The sequence below is a fragment of the Erithacus rubecula genome, assembly GCF_903797595.1.
Source record: "Erithacus rubecula genome assembly, chromosome: 18".
NCBI lineage: Eukaryota > Metazoa > Chordata > Aves > Passeriformes > Muscicapidae > Erithacus > Erithacus rubecula.
Window position 1 is genome coordinate 13,782,892 of NC_136670.1, and position 24,880 is coordinate 13,807,771.

General features: G+C 50.3%; 1 protein-coding gene and 1 long non-coding RNA gene across 2 annotated transcripts in view; one reads left to right on the plus strand and one right to left on the minus strand.

The window, feature by feature from the left end:
- The window catches only part of LOC306809855, a 639,653-nt gene that overhangs the window by 450,308 nt on the left and 164,465 nt on the right, over positions 1–24,880 (minus strand). The window lies entirely within an intron of this gene.
- Positions 1,189–24,626, plus strand: ADNP (activity dependent neuroprotector homeobox). The gene is made up of 8 exons (XM_079321728.1): positions 1,189–1,620; positions 4,446–4,568; positions 12,113–12,257; positions 13,531–13,576; positions 14,573–14,879; positions 16,926–17,038; positions 18,043–18,135; positions 19,813–24,626. Exons 4-8 carry the CDS (start codon positions 13,538–13,540, stop codon positions 22,930–22,932), a joined length of 3,672 nt encoding a protein of 1,223 aa, XP_079177854.1. The 5' UTR covers positions 1,189–1,620; positions 4,446–4,568; positions 12,113–12,257; positions 13,531–13,537; the 3' UTR covers positions 22,933–24,626.

Here is a 24,880-nt window from a genome sequence, read left to right on the forward strand (position 1 = left end):
GACAATGAGTCCCGTATGCTAATGAGGGTCTGGCGTCACTTCCGCTCTTTCTCGGCCGCCATCTTGGCCCGGGCAGGCTCTGGGCAGCGGGACCCGGCTGTATTGTCTGAGGGGCCCGGGCGCTGCCCCCGCCCGCGCCCCCGCCCCGGGCACCCGGCCCAGTGACCGCCGCCCCCGCCCCCGGGGCCGCTCCGCACCGCCCGCCCCGCACACTGCACCCCCACCCCCGTCATTTCCCCCTTTGTCTCCCCCGCGCCGCCGGCGGCTCCGCTCCGCCCGCCCGCCCCGGGACCGGGCGGCGCCGGGGAGGGTCCGGCGCCCCCCCCCCGCCCCAGCCCGCCCTCGCAGCGAGGAGAGCCCGGTCAGGTAGGTGCGAGCGCGGGTCCGCGGTGCGACCCGGGCGGGGACAGCGCCCGACCGCCCCCTCCCTCCCTCCCTCCCTCCCCCGGGCATCCCGCGCCGTGCCCGCCGCCCTGCCCGCCGCACCGGGCGTGCGGAGCTGGCAGCGGCCCCTCCCCGCCCGCACACATGTTGAGGAGCCCCGGCGGCTGCGGGGAACGCGGCGCTGCTCCCTCCCCGCCGCCGGCCCCGGCCGCCTCCCTTCCCTACACGGACGTGTCCCGGCAGCCCGGGGCAGCGGGACCGCCAGCTGCCGGCTCCGGCATCCCGGTGTGCGGCTGCAGCGGGCCCCGCCGGCGGAGTTGGTGCTGGAGCGGCGCCGGGGATGCGATGAATGGGAGCAGCCGAGGGGTCCCTGCCCGCGGGAAAAGGCGGGATCCGCCGCTGCCATCCCGAGCCGCGGCTGCGGGATGCAGCGCCGTTACCTCACCCATCCCTGCCGCGGGCTGCGGCTACCGACACCCGTTCCTGAGACAAAGGCGGGGGACACCGAGCCCGGAGCCTGGCAGCCGCACCGGACAGATACCCCCGTGCCACGCACCCCCTTCCCCGGGCGGCTGCGGCCCGGGCGAGGCTCCCGAAGCAAGTGGCAGTGCGTGCGCGGTGCCGGGGTGTCGGGCAGCCCCGGTCGCTCCCGCAGCGGCCGCGGGTGTGACAGCCCGGCCCCCCCGGAATGCACCGCAGCCCGGCCGGGGCGCTGCGCGGCGGCAGCCGGCAGGGGGCGCCCTGCGCGCCGGGCACCGCTGCGGCGGGAGCGGGGGGGCACCGGGGACACGGCGGGCCGGGCCCGGGGATGGCCCAGCTCGGGGCGCCTGGCTGCAGCCCCCGCCCTGCGGCGGGCCTCCAGGGGCTTTGTCTGGGACCCCAAAACCGGGCACTCCCAGCTGTTGGTGGTCGCTGTTTGCTGGGTGCAGTTAAGCCGTTTGGTAGGTGTCAAAGATGTTCGCGTTCCTTGTAGAGAAATGCCCCTTTTTCTGAAGTTGTGTTTTTTTTCCCTAGCTGTGTTTCCGCTTCTTTGTGCTGCTATTTTCTATTTCTGTTGGGAGGGAACGGAGGCAGAGGATTCCCGCCTGTCAGGGTAGCATGGACCGACCTTAGCTGGCTGCTGTGCAGCTCAGCCCCCTGTGCCCAGCACTGCTCCCTCCTGCAGGGTCTCCTGCTCGGGAAAACTTTCACTTCAGGACTCTGCAAACTCACAATCACAAGTTGTCATCCATCTAGGTGAGAAAGATGGATCAGTCTGCTTAAGAAACAGAAAAGCCTTTTTTTTTTTTCTGCTTCTAATAACAAACCAAAGCACGGCTTGGTTCCTTTGCAGATGTGCAGTTGCAGATGTTGGGCAGTAATTTGATATCAGTAGATGGACATCTACCATGATATGTGCTGAAATCTTAGAAGAGACAGCAGAAGAATAACACTGTGTTGTTAAGAGAATTGCACCCGGTGCTGATGTGCTGTAACAGAGTGGTTACCTTTTCTGAAGATCATTACAGCAAATACTTCCAACTTCAGTCTAAATAGAGATGTCCTTTTGACACACGAGAAATAACTTGTCTCCAAAAGGGATACTAAGCCAGATGGTTTTGCACTGGTTTTGGTGGTTAGCTGCCCTTTGCTCAACTTAGTGTTATTTCTTGGTTAGCATTCAAGAGTGACTTTTTGGTGTCCAATAGACAGGAGATGCTCCCAGGGGGCATCTCTGAGATCATTGAAAACTGATACAGTTTTAGTGGCCCATTACTAAATAGATTTTTGTTTTGAATTGAAGTGCTGGTCCATCAGGCAGGTTTGTAGAAGGCATCTCTTTAGGGCAGCACTATTTCTGCTTCAGGGTGTATTGTCATGAGGAGCCTGTCATTCACTGTGTTAGGCTGTTGGATCTGCAGGGGCTGAGGAAGGTGAAAGGTGGGACAGACAGGTGTCAAGCTGGGAATGAAAAGTCTGCAGAGGAGAGGAACTTCTGCCTGTTTGGAAGGTTCATGCCCTGCAGTGTTCAGCATCAGCTGCACAAACACAGCAGCCAGGAGGGCGTGTGGCTCCTCAGGCTGAGAAGAGGAACCTGCAGTGTTTGTGTGTGTAGGGCAGAAGTGCTGCCTGGCACTGCCCTGGTCCCTGCACTGGCACACAGGGTGAGCTCTGCTTTGCTGGTGCTGCTCAGCTCTGTGAGCTGCAGGGAAAGGCAGGACACGTCTTGTGGGCCAGGTGAGGTGTGCTGCTCACACGCTGCAGGGTGAATAATGGGTGATTATTCCCAGCTCAGCTTTACCACTCTGTAATAACATAAACACTGAAAGTAAACATTGAAGTTTACCATGGAATTCCTGGGACACAGAAGCATATCAGAATCTTATCAGTAGTCACAGGTCATACAGTCCAAATATATATTTTATAGCTTGTTATTAAGATGGCAGCTGATTTGATTGATGCAAAGAAGGAAGTTGAAGCAAGTGATTTTGTGGAAACTCCTGGCTTCATGTGTTTCTTTTGAGGTGGCTGCAATTGAGATTTAGCAGCTCAATAGGAAATGTATTGGGGTGGTTTTTGTGGGGTTTTGTTTTTAGAAAGGGGAAGTTGTCTTTGCTCCGCTACTTGAGATGTTTAAGGGAGACAAAATTCCACTGGAATGAACAAAGCAGTGTCAGATTTGAGGAGGACCCGTTTAAAAACTGTAGGAGAGGTGCCAGGAGAGGCAGGGAACAGCTCTGGGGCTGCAGCTGCTCCATGTGTTCTTGATTCACAGGTGACATTGGAGCTGCTCTACCTGCATGGGCAAGATTGAGGAATTTTTAAAAGTCATTGGTTCAGCTGAGTCTGTATGTTAATAATGCTACATCTAGTGGGATTACTTTCTTTAAGATGCATGCAACATGCTTGTTTAAAAAGGCAACAGCAGACTGTGCTGGCCTGTATCTGAACAAGCATCACACAATTGTTTTTTTTCATATTGACTCAAGAGCTGCTCTGTGATTTATGTATGTATATATAGGGTCTGGTTCCTATAAACATAATTGTAACAGCAGCATTTTTAATGAGGGGATAGTTCTGCTCATATAAATAGGTCTGTTGCTAGAGGTGTTTCCAGATAGTGTAAGAGATGGAGATGACAGTGAAAGGTGCTGCTCTGAGTCTCTTTGCATTGCAAGACAAAGAACCCTTGTTGATGTTAATTTAGTTTTACTAAAAATAAAATATCCTATAACTTCAGTGTATGTGGGAGGTTTATTTTACCTCACCTGACACATAAGGGAAGAATGCCCTTTTTGGCAGGATGGCCAAATTGTTACACCCTTGGAAAGAGCTTGTATTTAGTGTCTCTGATTTCTCTGTAGTGCTCTTGAATGTGAATGAGGGTTGATGGCTTGGAGTAAGAATGGAGTAAATGCTTTTTTTTCTGTAGTGAGTCACTTTCAGTTACCACCATTTATATCCTTACTGTAGTTTTTTTTTTTTTTGTTTTGTTTTGTTTTTAAGGTGACATTAGAGTCTATTTAGATGAAAACTGACAGTGGCTGTTGAGTCCAAGGCCTGTGTAGTTGACCCTGTGGCCACATCACACCTGCAGATGTATGCAGATCACATGGCAAAACTCTTTCATTTAATATCTATTTCTCAAGTAGATAAATTAAAACAATTTACAAGAAACAAAAATAAAGGAACTGTGTGAGCAGCTGTTCCCTGAGGGAGCACTCAGACTCCTCCTGTCCTGCAGGTGGAGGAAAGGGCCTGCTCTCAATCCTGCCTTCAGTGCTGGCTGTTCCTTCCCTGCCCCAGCTCCTCTCCCAGCTCTCAGCCAATGCTTTCTTTCAGCCTGTTCTCCCTCTCTGTGCTCTGATTCCTGATGGGACTCTGCTCTTGCTGCAGCTGGGCCAAGGAAGCTGCTGGTGGTGCAGCTTCATAGCAGCAACAGTGAGGGGACAAAATGGCTCTGGAAATCGAAGTGGGCAAGATAGTGGTCTTAAAATGCTTTTTTTTTTTTCCCACCTAAGTAGTCAAACTCAAGTTTGTGATCTTGTTTGTTTTGTTTCCCCATTGCTGCTGCTATGAAGCCCTTTGCCTGTGGAAGGTTCCTGAGGCAGATGGAAGACAGCAGTAGCTGAGGTGGCCTAACACTGGAATGTAGGCAGGGACTGGAGCCCTTGGGAGCTGTGCTTAGGCAGGAAGGGAGAGAGGTAAGAAATGTGCAGTGCAGGGCTGATCTGCAGCTCTTGTTTACAGCCTTTCCCTGCTGGAATGGCAGCGTTTGTGCCTGGCGTGTGTGAAGTGTAAGGCAAGGCAAAACAAGCAGCAGCAGCCTCCTGCAGGGCCTATTTTTACCCCTGGGAAACTCATGCAGCCAGTTGGCCAGATCCCTCCAGTATGTGATGGATCTGCTGTCTGAGGCAGCGTGGATTGGCAGCCCTGGATGAGCTGGGGAAAGTGTTCTGTGCTCTGCTGTGTGCTGGTTTGTGCTGCCCCTCAGCAGCTCTGCCTGGGGCTGCTGGGCACAGCAGGGCTGCCCTGTGCTCTGCCTGGGGATAGAGTGTCTGGGAGAGAGTGTGTGTGTGTGTGTGTCTGTTCTGTGTGTGGTGTGTGTGCTTATCTGTGTCAGTGCTGTGTTTGTATGTGTGTCTGTGGTCTGTTTCAGTGTGTCTGTATTGTGTGTGTTTATCTGTGTTTGTCTGTCAGTGTGTCTGTGGTTTGTGTGTTTATCTCTGTGTGTCAGTGTTGTGTGTGTTTGTCTGGTCTGTTTCAGTGTGCCTGTGCTGTAAGTGTGTGGGTCTGTGTGTGTGTTTATCTGTGTCTGTCAGTGTGTCTGTGGTTTGTGTGTTTATCTCTGTGTGTCAGTGTTGTGTGTGTTTGGTCTGTTTCAGTGTGTCTGTGCTGTAAGTGTGTGGGTCTGTGTGTGTGTTTATCTGTGTCTGTCAGTGTGTCTGTGGTTTGTGTGTTTATCTCTGTGTGTCAGTGTTGTGTGTGTTTGTCTGTGGTCTGTTTCAGTGTGTCTGTAAGTGTGTGGGTCTGTGTGTGTGTCTGTGTTGTGTGTGTTTGTCTGTGTGTGTGTCTGTTCTGTGTGAGTGTATGTTGTGTGTGCTTATCTGTATTTGTGTGAGTGTGTGTGTGTCTGTGGTCTGTCAGTGTCTATGTTGTGTTTGTGTGTGTGTGTCAGACTGTGTGTTTGTGTGTCTGTGTCTGTCCGTGTGTCTGTGTCAGACTTTGTGTGTCTGTCAGTGTGTGTCATACTGTCTCTGTGTGTGTTTGTGTCTGTCTGTCAGTTGTGTGTCTGTTAGACTGTCTCTGTCAGTGTGTGTCAGACTGTCTCTGTGTGTGTGTCTATCTGTCAGTGTGTCTGTTTGTCAGTGTCTGTGTTTGTCAGTGTCTGTGTCTGTCTGTCAGTGTCTGTGTCTGTCTGTGCCTGTCAGTGTGTGTCAGACTGTCTGTCTGTCAGTGTATGTCACTGTCAGTGTCTGTCAGTGTGTCAGACTGTCTGTGTGTCTGTGTGTGCCTGTCTGTCAGTGTGTGTGTCAGACTGTCTGTGTGTGTGTGTCTGTCTGTCAGTGTGTCTCTGTCTGTCAGTGTGTGTGTCAGACTGTCTGTGTGTGTGTCTGTCTGTCAGTGTGTGTCAGACTGTCTGTGTGTGTGTCTGTCTGTCAGTGTGTGTGTCAGACTGTCTGTGTGTGTGTGTCTGTCACTGTGTGTGTCAGACTGTCTGTGTGTGTGTCTGTCAGTGTGTGTGTCAGACTGTCAGTGTGTGTGTGTCTGTCAGTGTGTGTGTGTCTGTCTGTCAGTGTGTGTGTCAGACTGTGTGTGTGTGTCTGTCTGTCAGTGTCTGTGTGTGTCAGTGTCTGTGTCTGTCAGTGTGTGTGTGTGTCTGTCTGTCTGTCAGTGTGTCTGTCTGTCAGTGTCTGTCTGTGTCTGTCAGTGTGTCTGTCAGTGTCTGTGTCTGTCAGTGTCTGTGTGTGTCAGTGTCTGTGTCTGTCAGTGTGTCTGTCTGTCAGTGTGTGTCTGTCTGTCTGTGTGTGCAGGAGCTGCCCGGGCAGGGCTGGAGCTGTTCTGTTTCCCGGGGCTTGGCCCAGGCCCAGCAGTGCAGTGAGGGTGAGGGAAGGGGCTGCTCTGCCCCAAACTCTGCTCTGGCTGTGCTCAGGCTGATCCTCAGGGTGTGCTCTGGCTGTGCTCTGGCTGTGTTCTGGCTGATCCTCAGGGTGTGCTCAGGCTGTGCTCAGGCTGTGCTCTGGCTGATCCTCAGGCTGTGCTCAAGCTGTGCTCAGGCTGTGCTCTGGCTGTGCTCTGGCTGATCCTCAGGGTGTGCTCAGGCTGTGCTCAGGCTGTGCTCTGACTGTGTTTAGCTGTGCTCAGGCTGTGCTCTGGCTGATCCTCAGGGTGTGCTCTGGCTGTGCTCAGGCTGTGCTCTGACTGTGTTTAGCTGTGCTCTGGCTGTGCTCAGGCTGTGCTCAGGCTGTGCTCAGGCTGTGCTCTGGCTGTGCTCTGGCTGTGCTCTGGCTGTGCTCAGGCTGTGTTTAGCTGTGCTCAGGCTGTGCTCAGGCTGTGCTCTGGCTGTGTTCTGACTGTGTTTAGCTGTGCTCAGGCTGTGCTCTGGCTGTGCTCAGGCTGTTTTTAGCTGTGCTCAGGCTGTGCTCTGGCTGTGCTCTGGCTGTGCTCTGGCTGTGCTCAGGCTGTGTTTAGCTGTGCTCAGGCTGTGCTCTGGCTGTGCTCAGGCTGTGCTCTGACTGTGTTTAGCTGTGCTCAGGCTGTGCTCAGGCTGTGCTCTGGCTGTGCTCTGGCTGTGCTCAGGCTGTGCTCTGGCTGTGCTCTGGCTGTGCTCAGGCTGTGCTCAGGCTGTGCTCAGGCTGTGCTCTGGCTGTGCTCTGGCTGTGCTCAGGCTGTGCTCTGGCTGTGCTCAGGCTGTGTTTAGCTGTGCTCTGGCTGTGCTCAGGCTGTGCTCAGGCTGTGCTGTGGCTGATCCTCAGGGTGTGCTCTGGCTGTGCTCTGGCTGTGCTCAGGCTGTGCTCAGGCTGTGCTCTGGCTGTGCTCTGGCTGTGCTCTGACTCTGTTTAGCTGTGCTCTGGCTGTGCTCTGGCTGTGCTCTGGCTGTGCTCTGGCTGATCCTCAGGGTGTGCTCAGGCTGTGCTCTGGCTGTGCTCTGGCTGTGCTCTGGCTGATCCTCAGGGTGTGCTCTGGCTGTGCTCAGGCTGTGCTCTGGCTGTGCTCAAGCTGTGCTCTGGCTGTGCTCTGGCTGTGCTCTGGCTGATCCTCAGGGTGTGCTCTGGCTGTGCTCAGGCTGTGCTCAGGCTGTGCTCAGGCTGTGCTCTGGCTGTGCTCAAGCTGTGCTCAGGCTGTGCTCTGGCTGTGCTCTGGCTGTGCTCAGGCTGTGCTCAGGCTGTGCTCTGGCTGTGCTCTGGCTGTGCTCAGGCTGTGTTTAGCTGTGCTCTGGCTGTGCTCTGGCTGTGCTCAGGCTGTGCTCAGGCTGTGCTCAGGCTGTGCTCTGGCTGTGCTCTGACTCTGTTTAGCTGTGCTCTGGCTGTGCTCAGGCTGTGTTTAGCTGTGCTCAGGCTGTGTTTAGCTGTGCTCAGGCTGTGCTCTGGCTATGCTCAGGCTGTGCTCTGGCTGTGCTCAGGCTGTGCTCAGGCTGTGCTCAGGCTGTGCTCTGGCTGATCCTCAGGCTGTGCTCTGGCTGTGCTCTGGCTGTGCTCTGGCTGATCCTCAGGGTGTGCTCAGGCTGTGCTCAGGCTGTGCTCAGACTGTGTTTAGCTGTGCTCTGGCTGTGCTCTGGCTGTGTTTAGCTGTGCTCAGGCTGTGCTCAGGCTGTGCTCAGACTGTGTTTAGCTGTGCTCTGGCTGTGCTCTGGCTGTGCTCTGGCTGTGCTCTGTGCTGGTGTCAGAAATGTGGCACACAGGGCAGGGAGCCATTCTCACCTGCAGTCCCCACTCACTGTAGTCTAATCATAAATTGTGTCTATATTGATTATTTGCTTTGTTCTTGCACATTTTACAGTGACTACTGGGCTGTATTTGTTTAATTGCACAAATGTTTTTGTGAGCTTTTGAAAATGGATTGAAAATTTTAAGATGATTCTTTATTTAATTTAAATGGTAACTGCTCTTTTATTAAACATGCTTCTATTTCCAAAATTATTTTTATTCTGGATTGTTCATGCTTAGCTACAATCTAGATGAGGATTATTTTGGAATTGTAGTGCATATTCATGCAGCCTTTTTTCCTGATCACTGAAGTGTAGATATCATGGTGTAAGCAAATAATATCCTTTGTGCTTCAATGATCTCCAGTCTGGATTTCAAATTTCTGCAAGATGTGCAGGCTTTATTGCATTTCACACCAAAATCTTTTAGAAATAGCACTGAATAAGGCTGGCTCTCACACTGAGGATGTGTATTGAATATTGATTTAACTACCCATGCTATGTGCATATAAACCTTTATCTGTGGAGGTCTTGAACAGTCACAAAAGATATTCTCTAAGATGGCAGGAGGTGTGCAAGAAATTCTGGAGCTGAGAGTGCCTCTAATTCAGGATTTCCTGTGCCCTAGAGAATGGACACGATTTCAGAGTCCTTTTCAGATTGCAGCAGAGGTTGCCAGAGGTGATGTGGCCTTAAAGATCCCTCAGAAAACATTCCACTACAGCTACCAGCATTCTTTAGCATACCTCAGCCTACACCATCAAAATCAGAAAACCCACCAGGAGTTCCCAGCAGAGCCTGGGGAAGCAGATTGCTCATCAGAACACAAATGAGGAGTTGTGCTTCCCAGAGCAATCAAAATTGGACCGTTTTGTATTTCACATGGGACACGGAGATGCCACCGTGCCTGGGACTCCTGCTGAAGAGAAGGATGAGGAAACAGTTAATTCCTGCTCAGTTTTGCAGTGAGTGTCCACACCCACCAGATGGAGCTTCGGGCTCCAGTGGAAAATTCCAGAAATTGAGCAAGAATGAGAAGTGTGTGAATGACTTAGGAGATCTCTGTCTGCTGGCCTGCAGAAGGTGGGTTTTAGCTTAAATAAAGAATGAATGGAGGCTGAGGTGTATCAGCCTTGCTGATTCCTTCACTCCAGCTGCCTCCAGAGTTCTTCCTCAGATGGCAAGTTGGGAGTTCTTAATGCAAGAGTCAAGCTGAGGCTAGGCAAACAAAAAGGTGCAAACCAGAGTTTGTTGAAAATTGCCTGTAACCGCTGAAACAAGATGTTAAATTTTTTTAGTCTCAGAATTTCCTCCCAAAGATAAGGTGGCTTTTTTTCAGATGAATTTCTGTCCTGAGGCCATGTTTGTGTAGGATGCCCTGAGAGCTGGTGTGAAATGGTCCTTTTGTTTTGACACACGACTTGAAACTGGTTTTGGAAGCTGCTGATCTAATCTCTGAAGTGGTTTTTCATATTTTTAAATCCTTGGCTTTTTGACAAAGGGGCTGTAAACAAATTGCCTGTTTGCCTGTGAGGGAGAGCTGGAGTGTGCCCTGTGCACAGCTGGCTCAGGTCTTGCAGTGCTTTGTCCAGGTAGCAGCTCACACTTGGGGGTTTCTGTCAGTTTGGTAATCTCAGTTTTGAAGCTGAGCTTTTCAGAGGTGTAATTTAGGGTTTGTGTTGGTTCCTCTTTCAGGTGCCCAGCCCTGTTTTGGGTACAGACCCGAGCAGGAGGGCTGGGGCTGGCTCTGCACCCCAAATCCCTGCTGCAGGTGGCCCAGGGCAGGCTGAGGTGGTGCTCCCCATGGAAATGTGGCTGTTACAAAACTGCCTCCCTCCAGGATTAGAGGGATTGCAAAAGGAGCCCTCAGTGTCTGGCATTTCAGATGTGCTGCTGAACTGCAAATCTCATTACCTTCACAGGAGTGTGGGTGCACAGCCCTCACAAAACTAGGCCAGAAATGCTTAAATAAGGAGGAGAGGGAAGAGTCCAAGGGAAGAAAGTGAAAATGTTCAGTGTCAGCCAGTGAGAGGTATGTTGGAATAGACTCTTCAATCACTCACTACTGGGAGGAGACAGAGTTAATTGCAACTCTTACTTTCAAGGAAGCTCTCAGTAGTTTCTGTTCTCCCAAATTCTCTCTTCTCTCTTTTCTCTGGTGCTTCTACTCCTTTTTTGTCTCACTTGCTCACTGCTCCCTGAGATAACCCTTGTGCTTCCTGGCTGTCACTGTTCCTTGCACAGCTGTCCTGGAATTGCAGGTGCCAGAGTCCCAGGACAGGCCATCACTATCCTCATGTGGGTATAGAATATTCTACACCATCACACCACAGACCAGAATTTAACCTGCATACACACTGAGGCAGCTTTGCTTGTTGCTGTGGGAACCACAGGTTCATTTTCTTGCATATTTTCCCTGTATTTAAGAGATTTCCCTCAGTGTTCCACTACCAGCCTTCTCTGCAAGTGTTTCATGGCTGGCTTTTGGAGCATGCCATGACAGACAGTTTGCTGGGCAAATTGTTAAAAGTTACCTTCCTTCAAAAGCAGAGTAGGGAAATAAAAAGCACAATATTCAGTCTTGTTTCATCTTGCCCAGGAGCACAGAGCTGCTGCCAGCTCTGATGTATGATTCTGTGTTGGGCTGTTAGATATAAACCAGTAACTTCTTCAGCTTGAAATACTGGCAAAATAGTGGCTAAAATCAAAGGGATTGGGATGACATAAAGTAAGAAGCATTGCCAGGTGCTTGGGGATCCTTGTCAGCAGCACAGCACAGGGCAGTGATCCTCAGTGTCCTGGAGACCCAGCATGGGCTGAAGGAGTTCCCTGAGCTCAGAATCATCAGCCTGATGCAGGAATTGCCACTGATCTGCTCTGGAGGCTGATGGCTCCTCACCCAGAGCTGTTTGCTGCAGGGGGACTCCCTGGGAGAGAGTTCCTTTGGGCTTGCTGTACACTCAGGGGCACAAAGTCTGCCTTGCAGTCAGGAAATGATTCAGTGTGAAATGAAGGGATGGGTGATGCTCTTGCTAAAGCACATGCAATAATCCACTATTCTGTTTTGCTGCCGTGTGAAATATTTTTAAAATGTTGTCCATTTTAATTTCTTGAAATGTTGTAGTGTCTTGTATTAGAAGTGTTCTTGCCAAGGAAAAGCACTCTGTACTTCAGGCTGTTCTGTCTGAATAATCAAGAGATTAAAATCTAACCATTAATATTGTCTTACTCCATGACAGAGTAATTATTAATGACTCAACAAGTTTTGCTTTTATAAACTTTAGATTTGGTAGTTTCAGATTTCATGGTTCTAATGTTAGGTGTTGTGTTTCCAGTCTGTGCAAGCCTGACTTTGTATCTGTGGGTGATGTCAGTTGAAGAGGGATCAGCCTTGCAGCAGAGTGATCACTCAGCTGCCATTCCCCCAGACTGCCCATCCTGTGCCAGTCTGTGTTTCCCAGAGGAGTGTGTGTGCCCAGAGCTGAAGGGCACGTCTGAGGTGCCACTGTGCTCTCAGCTGCTTGTGTGGGATGGTGCCAGCATGGTGCCAGTGTCCCAGGTGCCCAGGGCAGCTCTGCTGTGCTGTGCCAGCTCAGGTGAGGTGCACCTGGGGGTGAGCTCAGCAGAGGAGGGGCATTCCCAGCCTCTGCACTGCTGGCTTTCAGAGCTGGGGCAGTGTCCCCAGCAGAATCAGAATGGATTTTGGAGCACAGAGCTGCTCAGCCCTGCTGCAGCACAGCTGCCCTGCCTGGCACTGCTGGCCTTTGTCACTGTGCCCCTGGCACTGCTCTTACCTCTTGTCTTCTCTGTTTTGTCCAGCAGGATATGAGCCTTGCTGTGTGCCCTGGGCTCCCCCAGGGGCTGTGACAGCCCTGAGGGGCATTCTGCAAGGAGAATTGGCTGTGGAGGATTGTGCTTGAAACTTGTCCAATGAGTCTGAGACGCCCAAGCACCATTCATTTTGGAGGTAAATGCCATCAGAAGTACTGCAGACATGGGGAGGAGTAAAGATTTTCGTTTAGCAAAGTATGGGCAAAAAGTAGTTTAAAGATAGTTTTGACTGTTGACTTCTGAGGTTTGGACATTTGGGACTTAAAGGAGCACCAACTTGGAGTCTAGAGAAATGAAGAGGTTGGGAGGCTTTGGGGTCAATCACTCTGGCAGCCTCGGTGCAGATTAATTGGTTTCCTGCTTGAACTTTCCCTCTTCTGTCAGTTTATAACCATCAGAGGTGAAAGTGAAAGCTGGTTCAGACTGCAGGAGAGATGCCTCTGCAATGGGGAATGTTTCTGGGGGAAACATTCTGCCTTGGGATAGGGAAATTCAGAGATCTTCAGTTTAAGTTGGATGTCCCTTTAAGTTTTTCCTTGAAATGTGACATTAGTTATTTCGATTTTAAGTGAAATGTTTAATTTTGGAAATTTAACTGAAATGGTTTTTATTAAGGTATTTTCTATCATTTGTCTATAAACTGATCAGTCCAAGTGGGCTGTATAAAGGGAGGGGAGGGAAGAATCCTGTGAAAAGATAAAACCAAAGGAGGAAAAACCTCCAACAAGAAACCAAAAACAAATGAAAGAAAATGTAACAATGACAGATTGAAATGTTGGTACTTGCCTTGGGTGGGAGAGGGAGAATCATTTGCATGATGTGTTTCACTTGCAATTTACCTCTTGTTATTGTTATTGAAATGGAACCAGGTTACTGATAAAAGTGTAATGATAATGTCCATTTCCAAAGCTAATGAGTTAAGTTTGCTCTAGTAAACAGCAGTAATGTGCTGGCAGCCAGCCCACAGAGAACTGCAGCTATGGTACAGATTTGCAGTGTCTGGGTTGCACCGAGGATGCTGATCCTGGGTTCCCGTTGCTTTTTGATTTTAGTGCCAACTGTTACTGAGAAATATTTAATACCCAAACCCAGGCTGTCTGGTAGAGAGCTGCCCTTTTAATGAAGTAATTTTTAGCATAATCTGAATTTTATGTACTAATGTGTTACCACACTGCATGAATTTTTTTGATTATGGTGTTTGACTCTGCTGCAGCCCTTCCCTTTTAGCATTATTATGGATATTAAGAAATTTGGGGTTGAATTATTGGAATGAAAGCCATGGGATCATGATACAGACCTAACAAAGGCAATGGACCAGAGTAGAGGGTTTAAGTGTGTGGGGTGGGGTGTATTGTAGGGGAAAGGAACAGCTTTTAGAATAAGGGTTTGAAACATTGCTTTTTCTGTAGGAAAAAGATGGAGTATTGCATGCTGGGAACAAGTGCTTTCCATAAGGTAGCTAATTTTTAAAAGTACATTTGTTTCATTTTGTTTTAGGCTTTGCTTAAGTATTGTAATCTAGTAATTTTGTCCTTTCTGCAGTTTTAATTTTGATTAGACCTCTGCAAATCTTTCTTCAAAACTTAACACAAACCCAACTAAAAAACTCAGACCTGGCCTACAATTGCAGTTTGCCATTTCTGAAACGTTGCTCATTGTGTCCATAAAAAAATATTTAAAGGTTACCAATAATGGTATAAATTCTTCCATGATTTCAAAATTTCAGGTACTAACCCTGTTACATTTGAAAATGTGAATGTGTTGGGTGATTAGAGAGAAACAACCAGAAGTAAAAACAATTTGTTCAGTGTAGTCTCCATTGACACCTCTTTAGGAACAAAAAGCCCCAAGCCTCAAAACACCAACCCCGAGAAACCCCACCCCTCAGGAATGCTCCAAGTAAATAATCTCGTTTTTTTCCCTTTGTTCCTGTGAATACCAAGACATAACACACTTGGAGGAAGTCTGGGTAGATGAGTCAGGATTTATTTCATTAACTGCAGTTAAATGTTTTGGCCAGGTTTCCCCAGGAAACAAAGCTTACACAATTTTTCAGATTGTGGCTTGTCTCCTAATCCCTCCTTCCAGCCAGGAGAGCCATTTTCACCCAGATTGGGTGGAGATGGAGGTCTGGAAAGAAAAATGAGCACCTTTAAACTGGATTAAATGTCTCCAGGAAGAGAGGAGACAGGTTGAAGGTCCCCATTCCCATCTCAGCTCTGTGAACACACAGCAGGAGCAGCAATGCCTGAGGCTCTGGGGGAGGAGGAGCTGCAGGGAGGGGACAGGAGTGTCACTGTCACTGCTGGGCTGGGGTCAGTGCAGGGCTCAGGAGGGAGGAGCAGGAGCAGGCAGTGCCTGGGCTGAAGTGAGTGTGTGCAGCCCCAGGTGAGCTGCTGTGCCCGAGTGATGTGCAGAGTGCATTATTCCATGCATCCCATATTATTGCAGGTACAGCAGCAGCTCATGATGCCCCGTAAAGCTTTTCTTTCCCAGAAAGAAAAGCAGGCTCGTGCCAGGGAAAGGGATATGTTAAAAAAGAGGAGGAGGAGACAAGACTATCTCAAAAGAAGCGTGGAGCCCCAGAAAACTACAGAAACAATCAAATGGCACAGGGATGATGAGAAGAGGAGAGAAAACGAGCAAGTCAAGGACAAGGACATCAAGAAGAGGTGGAGACAGGATGAGAGAGAGCGCCGCAGGAACGTGGACACTGGGAGCTGGCACAGGGAGGAGGAGAAGAGGGAAAATGAGAGAGGTAAGGACCCAGGAGGCTGAGAAACTGCAAAGCAAGGAGAGGGGAAAGAGCACAGAGAGCATGGACCTTGGGATGGTGAGGGGGAGAGGGGACACAGAGCAGGAGCAGTTGTTTTATAAGCATGCACAGAAATAACAGCAAATAATATCTGTTTTAAAATTGGTTCAAAACCTGCTGTGATGAACTAGAGTTCTTACACTGCTGATTAGACAAGATTGAGCTGGGTGTGTCTGAGTGGGACACGATGGGGCAGAACAGGCTGGCTTTGCACCTTGCTGATACAAATGTCTGTTTTACACACTTGTTCACACCTAATGCTTTGTTCAACACTGTAGCTGGTAATTCTGGTTGTCAGATCACTAAAAAGCTCAGGTTTTCTCAGTCTTCAGAGTAAAAATAAATGAGAACATTAGGAAGGGAAGGGTCAATCTCATGTATAAGAGAAGGTAAAACTGATGCTTTATTTCATTCTTTTTAATGATGTTCCTAAGAGGGTTGTAATCACATCTGCAGCTTTATTCTGAGGTCAGTTAGGTGAGTTGGATTCACCTATCCAGCAGAACTTGCCAGTTGAGGTTGATGTTAAAACCTGACATTTAAAAGTTCAGGTTTCAGGTGTGAAGACCTAACTCTATCTTCTGTTATGATGGGTGGTGATAGGAAGATCCAGGGAATTTCATAGGCAGGCAAAGAGCAGAGGCAAGAAGATGCTGCAGATAGATCAGAGGTGTTTTCAGGCAGTTGTAAATAACTGGCTTTCTTTGAGTTTCTGTGTATCATGGTACCTGTGCATGTTCAGCTGTATTGGACACAGGAATTGAGAGAAAGCATTTGTGTCTCTGGAGAAGTTCAGTGGCATTTTGAAATCAGCTGTTTGATAGCAAGCAGGATTTTGAGACTTGTGGCTGCCTCAGGTAGGAGTGATCAGTGCCTAAAGCCAAGCTCTGCTCTGACTCTGCCTGTGTCAGGAGACCAGAAATGCTTTTCTTTGCAAGCACAGGGCTTCATTCTCAAAGTGGGGACTTGGGTTTTGAGGAAAGCAGCCTGGCTTGTCAGGAGCTTGAACATGCACTGTGTTCATGCACTGCTCTTCCTGCAGTTCATGTTAATCACCAGGAATAGCATTGCTGGTGAGCTCCTTGGATTTGAAATTCACTTGGAAATATTAATTCAAATCCTGACCATACTTGATTGAGCTGCTTCACTGAATTTTTTTTTCTGACAAATGGGATCATGCAGTGAGTGGAGGTGTTTCTGAAGCACTGAAATCACTCTTCATGTCTTTCAGAGGGACCTGGCTTGCTCTAGGTTGTATTAGACATGTTTTTACAGTAGGGGTGAGGATGGAGAGAGCATAGGAAAAGAGCAGTTCATGAGTTGGGTTCCCTTCAGCTGGGCAGCCCCAGCCAGGCCCAGTGGAGCTGTGGCACTGCTGGGAGGGTGGCTGACACTTCCCAGGGACACAGAGAGGTTTTAGCCATCTCTTGGGCTTTTCCCAGTGGTTGCTCTCTCTGGAGGGATCTGACCAAGCTTTCAGGTCCCCTCTTCCCAGGAGAGCATTTGCTAAACAGCTACAGCCAGATTAAGCTCTGAGTACAGTAGAGGGAGGAAACAGCATTAATTTCTTACCCTACCACAGCAGAATACAAGAAGCATCTTAATCACTGAAGAGACACTGAAATATCTTGCAAGGCTGACACAAACCTTGAGGCTCAGCCTGCCAGTTCTCAGATCAGTTAGGATTCCTTGCACAGGAGAGAATTGGGTTCTGAAGTACTCCAGTGTAGGGATTGCTAAAGACAGACACTCTAGAGAAATGGAAGTTATTTCCAGAGGCAGCCCATTGCTCCTGCAGTGGATGTTCTGCAGTTTGTTGCCTTTGTAGAAGTGCCCTGTGCAGCCTCAGCAGGGAGCAAGGCAGAGAATTAACATTGTTAGGGAATGGTACCAGTTCTGTGGGGAATGGGACAGACAATTACTGATAATTAAAAGTGCAGCACTATAAAAACACATTTGACTTAAACTTTTTCTCTTCTTTTCCAATAGAAACTATGTTCCAACTTCCTGTCAACAACCTTGGCAGTTTAAGGAAGGCCCGGAAAACTGTGAAAAAAATACTTAGTGACATTGGTTTGGAATATTGTAAAGAACATATAGAAGTAAGTATGGCACCTCCAAGGGGCAGAGCTGAAATGCTGCACAGTGAGGGGACAGGGAGGCATTTGTGTATGCCATGATTTATTTTTAGACATGTTTAAGTTCCACAGAAACATGAGATTCAGTGTACCTGTAAACACTTAAAAACATTAGTGGCTACTGAAATCCAATAATGCTGGAAGAACCAGGGATGTTGGGGTAGAAATGGGTCTGAGGTTTTCAGGAAGTGTTTGTGCTGCAGCAGGTCCTGGAGTTACAGAATCACCTCTGCCCAGGTCAGTTCCTGCAGGGAAGGTGTTTGTGCTGCTCTTCTGGACAAACTCCACTGCTGTGGCTCTGCCTGTTCTTTCAGTGTCTCTTTAAAAGCATTGAAGTGATTTGTGCAAGAAAGAAATGCCAGTTCTTCCTGCTTGCAGAATTTGTGGAGCAAGTCTCATGTTTAAGGGGAGAGTTCTGAACTGGGCCAGTGTAACTTGCAGTATTCATTTCAGTGGGAGTGTTATTTTTGAGTCCTTGCATGCTGCTGACTTCATGCCAAAGGTGAAATGCCAAAGAAATGCTTCATAAGATAATTTTTTAAATAAGAATTGGGTGTCTTGGACATCCAAATATCCAACTTTAAAAGCTTCCTGTGTGAAATTAATTAAAAGCTAAACAAAACCAAACAAAATAAATACCACCACCCCCAGAAAAAGCAGCCAAAAAACCCCCAAACCTACACATCAGTTTGGGAACACTTTCCTCCAGGATTGCTTTTGGAAGGAGTTTGTAACTACAGTGTGGGGTTGGTCAGGAGGATGTGTGAAGATGTTGTGCAGGTGTTTGGTGATGTGGAGAATATTCAGAGCTCTCCCCCTCCCAGGAGGTGCCCCCAGACCCCCCCACTGTGTGATGGTCTCTGCCTTGGCCAGCAGCCCTGGGAGGGTGCAGGGGTGCTCAGGTGCTTAAGGGAACCCTTGGGCCTTGGTTCTGACTCTGTCCTCTCTTCCCATCTTCCCTTCTCCAGGATTTTAAGCAGTTTGAACCTAATGACTTTTATTTGAAAAACACTACATGGGAGGATGTGGGACTGTGGGACCCGTCGCTTACAAAAAACCAGGTTGGTAAGAGTTCCAGTGGGCACTGAGGCATTTCCCAGACATGCCAGGAGCTTTTCCTGCAGTTTTCCTCACGGATTTTCAGGTGTTGGCAGCTCAAGGAGCAGCAAAAAGCTGTGTGCTTTTTCCTTAGTTGTGTTAAGTTGTTCCTGCTGTGTCTCAGGAGCCTGGCTGGTCGATGTGCAGAGCTGGTGGCTCCATGCTCAAGTCCAACAGCTCCACCTGAGGAGCCCATTCCCACCTGGTCCCAAGGCTGGCACAACTTCTCCAACCCTCTGGCCAAGGGATCATCAACTCTATACAATTGGCAGTGAGGCTTTTACCATTCCTTAAATGTTTTATTCCTGGTTTCCATCCCTTCCAAAGCTGTTTCACTGGACACTGCTGCTCAGTGCAGGGTCACTGTCAGTGCAGCCCTGGCTCCCACATCTGCTCTGGGCATTTCTGTTCTGCACAGCAGCTCAGTGGCACTGCAGGTCTTGCTGCTGAGCCAGTAATAAAGGAATTTTGAATATAGGCAGTAGTGGAGGAGGAAATGATGCTGTTGGTTCAAGCAAGTGGTGAGGGCTGCAGGACAGAGTCACCCCAGCAGTGACAGGTCAGAAACCTCTGCAAAGGAATCCCTGTGTGAGCCCCTCACAGCTCAGGTCCTGCTCTCAGAGAGAACTGGGGCCCATCCTGTGATGGATTCCTACTGAAAGAAAAAAAATCTGAAAATGACCATTTAGTACTATCTTGCATTGAATACACTGAGGTCCTGTTTTCTAGGAAACCCAGAATAAAAACTGTAATACAAAAGGAGCCAGCTCTTGGTTGGTTGGTTTGTTGGGACCTGTGTCCAGCAGGTGTGTGAGGCTTCAGCAGGTGGCCAGAGCAGAAATTCCAGCTTGGTTCTGCAGAGGGAGAGTGCAGCTCCCTCCTCTGTGACTCTGTGTTACCCCCCTGAAGTGCCAGGCTGCTTGTGGCTGTCCCTAAGGCCAGTGTTGGTTCAGACTGTGACAAGAGCTACATTGGCACCATGTTAAATGGGACAAAAGCTGCAGGCAAACTGCAAGGGTGGGATTCCCAAATTCCTTTCTGTTCCTCGTTTGAGAATGATTTAAAAATCAAGTTTGTGCTTTGATCACAAGGAAGAGGCTTGGTGGCTTTAAGGGCTTGTATAGCCTGTGTCTTGGTAAGCTTAAATCCTTTTGTTCAGAAAAAAAAGATTGGAATTCCATCTTTGCTATTAAAGTGTGTAATGGATAAAGACACTGGAATAGCTGAAGTTCTAGATCCATATTGATCTATCAAGTTTGGCAGATTCAGGGGGGCAGTATCTCATCTGAGCACAGTCTCATTTCCTCAAACAGTCCTGCTTGGCTTTGCCCCAGAAAGGAGCTGCAGGGAGGAGGCTTTTTGTGCCTGACAGGGAAAGACACTTCTGAGTCAGCCTCACCTGCCCAGGTTAAACCTCGAGTGATCCCTTGGCACTCACCACATTGTGTTGTGTTCATGTGATCAGCTTTTCAGGGCCTGATCTGCAGGCCAGAAGTGGGAGAGGAGCAAACTGCAGGTTTGAGGCAGTTGCAGGGGGGCTGCTGAGTATTGTTTAGAAAGGTTGTGTGGAGAATATCGTGGGTGTTCCCTTGTGAGGAGTGCTGGTGGATGTTCAGCCTGTGCTCTGTTCTCTGTTCAAGGACTATCGGACAAAGCCCTTCTGCTGCAGCGCCTGTCCCTTCTCCTCCAAGTTCTTTTCAGCCTACAAAAGCCACTTCCGGAATGTTCACAGCGAAGACTTTGAGAACAGGATCCTGCTCAACTGCCCCTACTGTACCTTCAACGCCGACAAAAAGACTTTGGAAACGCACATTAAGATATTCCATGCTCCCAATGCCAATACACCCAGTGGAGGCATCAGCACTTTCAAAGATAAAAACAAACACGAGAGCCTTAAACCCAAGCAGGCTGACAGTGTGGAACAAGCTGTTTATTACTGTAAGAAGTGCACTTACCGTGACCCGCTCTACGAAATCGTTCGAAAGCACATTTACAGGGAACATTTTCAGCACGTTGCTGCTCCTTACGTAGCCAAGGGAGGCGAAAAGTCCCTCAATGGAGCAGTTCCATTGAGCTCCAGTGCCCGAGAGGAGGGGGGTATCCACTGCAAACGATGCCTTTTCATGCCGAAATCCTACGAAGCTTTAGTGCAGCACGTGATCGAAGACCACGAGCGGATCGGCTACCAGGTCACGGCCATGATAGGCCACACCAACGTCGTGGTGCCCAGGTCTAAACCTTTGATGCTCATAGCTCCCAAGCCCCAGGATAAAAAGCCCATGGGACTCCCTCAGAGGATGGGCGCCCTCTCCGCCGGCAGCGTCCGCTCGCTCTCGTCCCAGCAGATGATGAACAGACTCACGATACCAAAGCCCACGTTAAACTCTGCAGGAGTCAATATGATGTCAAACGTGCACCTACAGCAGAACAACTACGGGGTTAAATCGGTGCCCCCCAGTTACGTTGGTCAGCCAGGGGGGAGGCTCAGCCTCAGTGGCAATGCACCTGTTTCTCTTTCCCAACAATCACAGAGCATGAAACAGTTTTCAGCGAGTGGCAATGGCAGGGCTTACACTCTGGGAGGGGAGCAGAGGTCCCAGGCCTCAGCCAGGTACTCGCTGCAGTCTGCCAACTCCTCGCTGTCGGCGGCGCAGCTCAAGCAGGCGTCGCTGTCGCAGTCCCAGGCGGCCTCCAGAGCTCTGGCTCAGTCTGGCTCCAAATCCCCCGTGGCTGCTACAGGCCCTTCTGCTGTCAACACCTCGTCCACGCAGAAGTGGAAAATCTGTACAATCTGCAATGAGCTGTTCCCCGAAAACGTGTACAGCGTTCACTTTGAGAAGGAGCACAAGGCCGAGAAGGTGCCTGCAGTGGCCAACTACATCATGAAAATCCACAACTTCACGAGCAAATGTCTCTACTGTAACCGCTACCTGCCCACGGACACGCTGCTCAACCACATGCTGATCCACGGGCTCTCCTGCCCCTACTGCCGCTCCACCTTCAACGACGTGGAGAAGATGGCTGCCCACATGCGCATGGTGCACGTGGACGAGGAGATGGGACCTAAAACTGACTCCACGCTGACCTTTGATTTGACATTGCAGCAGGGCAGCCACACCAACATCCACCTCCTCGTCACCACCTACAACCTGCGCGATGCTCCTGCCGAGTCCGTCGCCTACCACGCTCAGAACACGCCCCCGGTCCCGCCCAAACCGCAGCCCAAAATCCAGGAGAAATCTGACGTGCCCGTCAAAAGCTCTCCACAGGCAGCAGTGCCCTACAAAAAAGACGTGGGGAAAACTCTGTGTCCTCTGTGCTTTTCAATCCTGAAGGGCCCCATCTCTGACGCGCTGGCGCATCACCTCCGGGAGAGGCACCAGGTGATTCAGACGGTTCACCCCGTGGAGAAGAAGCTGACCTACAAGTGCATCCACTGCCTGGGCGTGTACACCAGCAACATGACAGCCTCCACCATAACGCTGCACCTGGTGCACTGCAGGGGCGTGGGCAAGACCCAGAACGGGCAGGACAAAGGGACGTCCCGGCTGGGCCAGTCCCCGGCGGCCGCGCCCGTCAAACGCGCCTACGAGCACATGGACTTTCCCCTGATGAAGAAGAGGAAGATGGACGACGACGACTCCCCCTCTGCCTTTGAGGAGAAGCCTGAAGAACCTGTAGTTCTAGCACTGGACCCCAAGGGTCACGAAGATGATTCGTACGAAGCCAGGAAAACATTTCTTACAAAGTACTTCAACAAGCAGCCCTACCCCACTCGGAGGGAGATCGAAAAGCTGGCGGCCAGTTTGTGGCTCTGGAAATCTGATATCGCATCTCACTTCAGCAACAAAAGGAAGAAGTGTGTTAGGGATTGTGAGAAATACAAACCCAGGGTGCTGCTGGGCTTCAACATGAAAGAGCTGAACAAAGTCAAACACGAGATGGATTTTGATGCTGAATGGCTGTTTGAAAACCACGACGAGAAGAATTCCAGAGTCAATGTCAGTAAGACTGTTGATAAAAAGATCAACTTAGAAAAAGACAATGACAGTTCCTCAGACAGCTACGAAAACCTGGAGGAGGAATACACCGAGAGCCGCAGTCCCTTCGGGCAGCGCGTCTCTGACAGGGGAGGGAACACACCCAACAGCTCAGTGCAGAACCCCCAGGACAGCATAGCCGAGGAAATCGTGGAGGAGAACACCTTGCAGGCTCCAGAGAAGGCTGAGCAAAAACCAGAGGAGAGCTCTAAATACGAAGAGATGATTGCTGCTGAAGAGCCAACAAAACTGGTAGGTGAGGTCTCAGATAGTGAAGGGGATCAGGATGAGCAGGATGATGCAGTGGAATGGAAGGATGGAGCTTCCCAGTCTGAGAGCGGGCCCGGCTCCCAGCAGGTGTCGGATTTTGAAGATAACGCGTTGGAGGTAAAGCCAGAAGTGTGGACAGATGAATCTTCCCAGAGCGAAGATGCCGGGAGCAGTAAACCCACTGTGGAGGCCAAGGGGGGAGGATCTGAAAGCGATGAAGAGCAGTCCAAGTGGAAGAATCGTTCCTATGGAAAGGTAGAAGGGTTTTGGTCCAAGGACCAGTCGCAGTGGAAGAGCAGCTCGGAGCTGGAGGAGAGGCTGGCCAGCGAGCAGATGGGCTGGCAGAGCAGCACAATGGACAGCGAGGATGGCGACGGCTTCGGGGCCGTGGGGGCCGAGCCCATGCACGGCAGCCTGCCCGGGGTGGAGCTCAGCAGCCAGCAGGCATGAGCAGGGGGCACTGCCCTGGGGGCACTGCCCTGGGGGGCACTGCCCTGGGGGGCACTGCCCCAAGGGTGGTACTGCCCCAAGGGTGGTACTGCCCCAAGGGTGGCACTGCCCTGGGGGGCACTGCCCTGGGGGGGCACTGCTCTGGGGGCACTGCCCTGGGGGGCACTGCCCTGGGGGTGGCACTGCCCCAAGGGTGGCACTGCCCTGGGGGTGGCACTGCCCTAAGGGTGGCACTGCCCTAGGGGTGGAACTGCCCAGGGATGGCACTGCCCTAAGGGTGATACCGCCCTGGGGGGGCACTGCCCTGGGGGCACTGCCCTGGGGGTGGCACTGCCCCAAGGGTGGCACTGCTCCAGGGGTGGCACTGCCCTGGGGGGGCACTGCCCTGGGGGTGGCACTGCCCTGGGGGGCACTGCCCTAGGGGTGGAACTACCCAGGGATGGCACTGCCCTAAGGGTGGCACTGCCCTAAGGGTGGCACTGCCCAGGGGTGGAACTGCCCTAAGGGTGGCACTGCCCTAAGGGTGGCACTACCCCTGCAGGTGGCACTGCTCAAGGGTAGCACTGCCCCTGTGGGTGGCCCTGCCCTGAGAGTGGCACTGCCCCAAGGGTGGCACTTCTCCTGTGAGTGGCACTGCCCCTGGGGTGGCACCACCCCGAGGGTGGCACTGCCCCTGGGGTGGCACCGCCCCGAGGGTGGCACCGCCCCGAGGGTGGCACTGCCCTGGGGTGGCCCTGCCCTGGGGTGGCCCTGCCCTGGGGTGGCACTGCTCCAGGGGTGGCACTGCCCCTGGGGTGGCACCGCCCCGAGGGTGGCCCTGCCCTGGGGTGGCCCTGCCCTGCCAGCTGCCCCCTGCAGCCCTGCAGCCCTGCAGGTGAGGCTGGCAGTGCTGCTGCATGAGCACAGTACCTTCACGTGAAGTGGCTGCTGCTGCTCCAGCTGCACAGGACAGCAGAGGATTCCTGATCTGCATTTCCACCCCTCTCACCTTGTCCATGTTGTGTCTCTGGCCCTCTCCTGGTGCCCTGTATAGCAGACTCTGGGGACACGGAGTTTTCATGTATCATTCTGAATAGTTGAAATGTATATTTGTACAGTCTTTTAGACCTATTCAAGTGAAGCTTATGGAACTGTTCTTGTGTACCCATCATAGATCTGTTTCTCTTTTTTAGTGTTGCCCTGCTGTGTAATAAATGCTGTATCTAGTTTCCCTAGCAAAGCTTGAGACTGCTCTAGTATCAATTTTGACAGACTTAGTTTTTGCACATAACCTTGTACAATCTCCAACCAGAGGCCAGCAACGTAAAAATATATCTGGACTCTGTTGTATTATAGAATTTTCTTGTTCTGAATATCCTTGACATGACAACTGATGAAAAACATTTCAGAGCCATTTTCTGAAATCTTTTAAGCTAAAAAAGAAAAATCACATGCAAGAAACAAGTTTGCAGCTACTAATTTTGACACCTTTTAGATCTGTATAAAAGTGTATTGTGTTGAAGCAGCACACAGACAAAGTGCTGGGTTTGGATATTTAGTTTTATCTTTAGTTAACACCAACAAGGTGTTGTATTCATTTATACCATCTAATATATGACACACTGTTGTAGTATGTATAATTTTGTGATCTTTATTTCCCTTTGTATTCTTCATTTAAGCATCTAAATAAATTGCTGTATTGTGCTTAATGTAAATATTTGCATTATTACATGCAAGTGCTCCATTCCTGGTTGGTAGATCCCACCTCACTCTATTCATTTCTTCTTTTTGCCTCTGTTTTTCCAGGTGCTCCCCAGCCCTGCTGGGGCCTCTCTGTGTGGTACTTACTGAGTCCTTGTCTCCTCCAAGGTTATTGAGAATCTGCAGAGTAACTTGGGCTGAAATGTGTTGTTTCTTTCAATGCTGTAGAACAATTTTAAGTAGCATTTACTGGTTTGCTTGTTGTGTA

Coding starts and splice junctions, on each gene's coding strand:
- ADNP (XM_079321728.1), top strand. CDS start 13,538: ATGGAGTATTGCATGCTGGGAACAAGTGCTTTCCATAAG. Junction 13,577..14,572: donor GAACAAGTGCTTTCCATAAG/GTAGCTAATTTT, acceptor ATATTATTGCAG/GTACAGCAGCAGCTCATGAT. Junction 18,136..19,812: donor CGTCGCTTACAAAAAACCAG/GTTGGTAAGAGT, acceptor TCTCTGTTCAAG/GACTATCGGACAAAGCCCTT.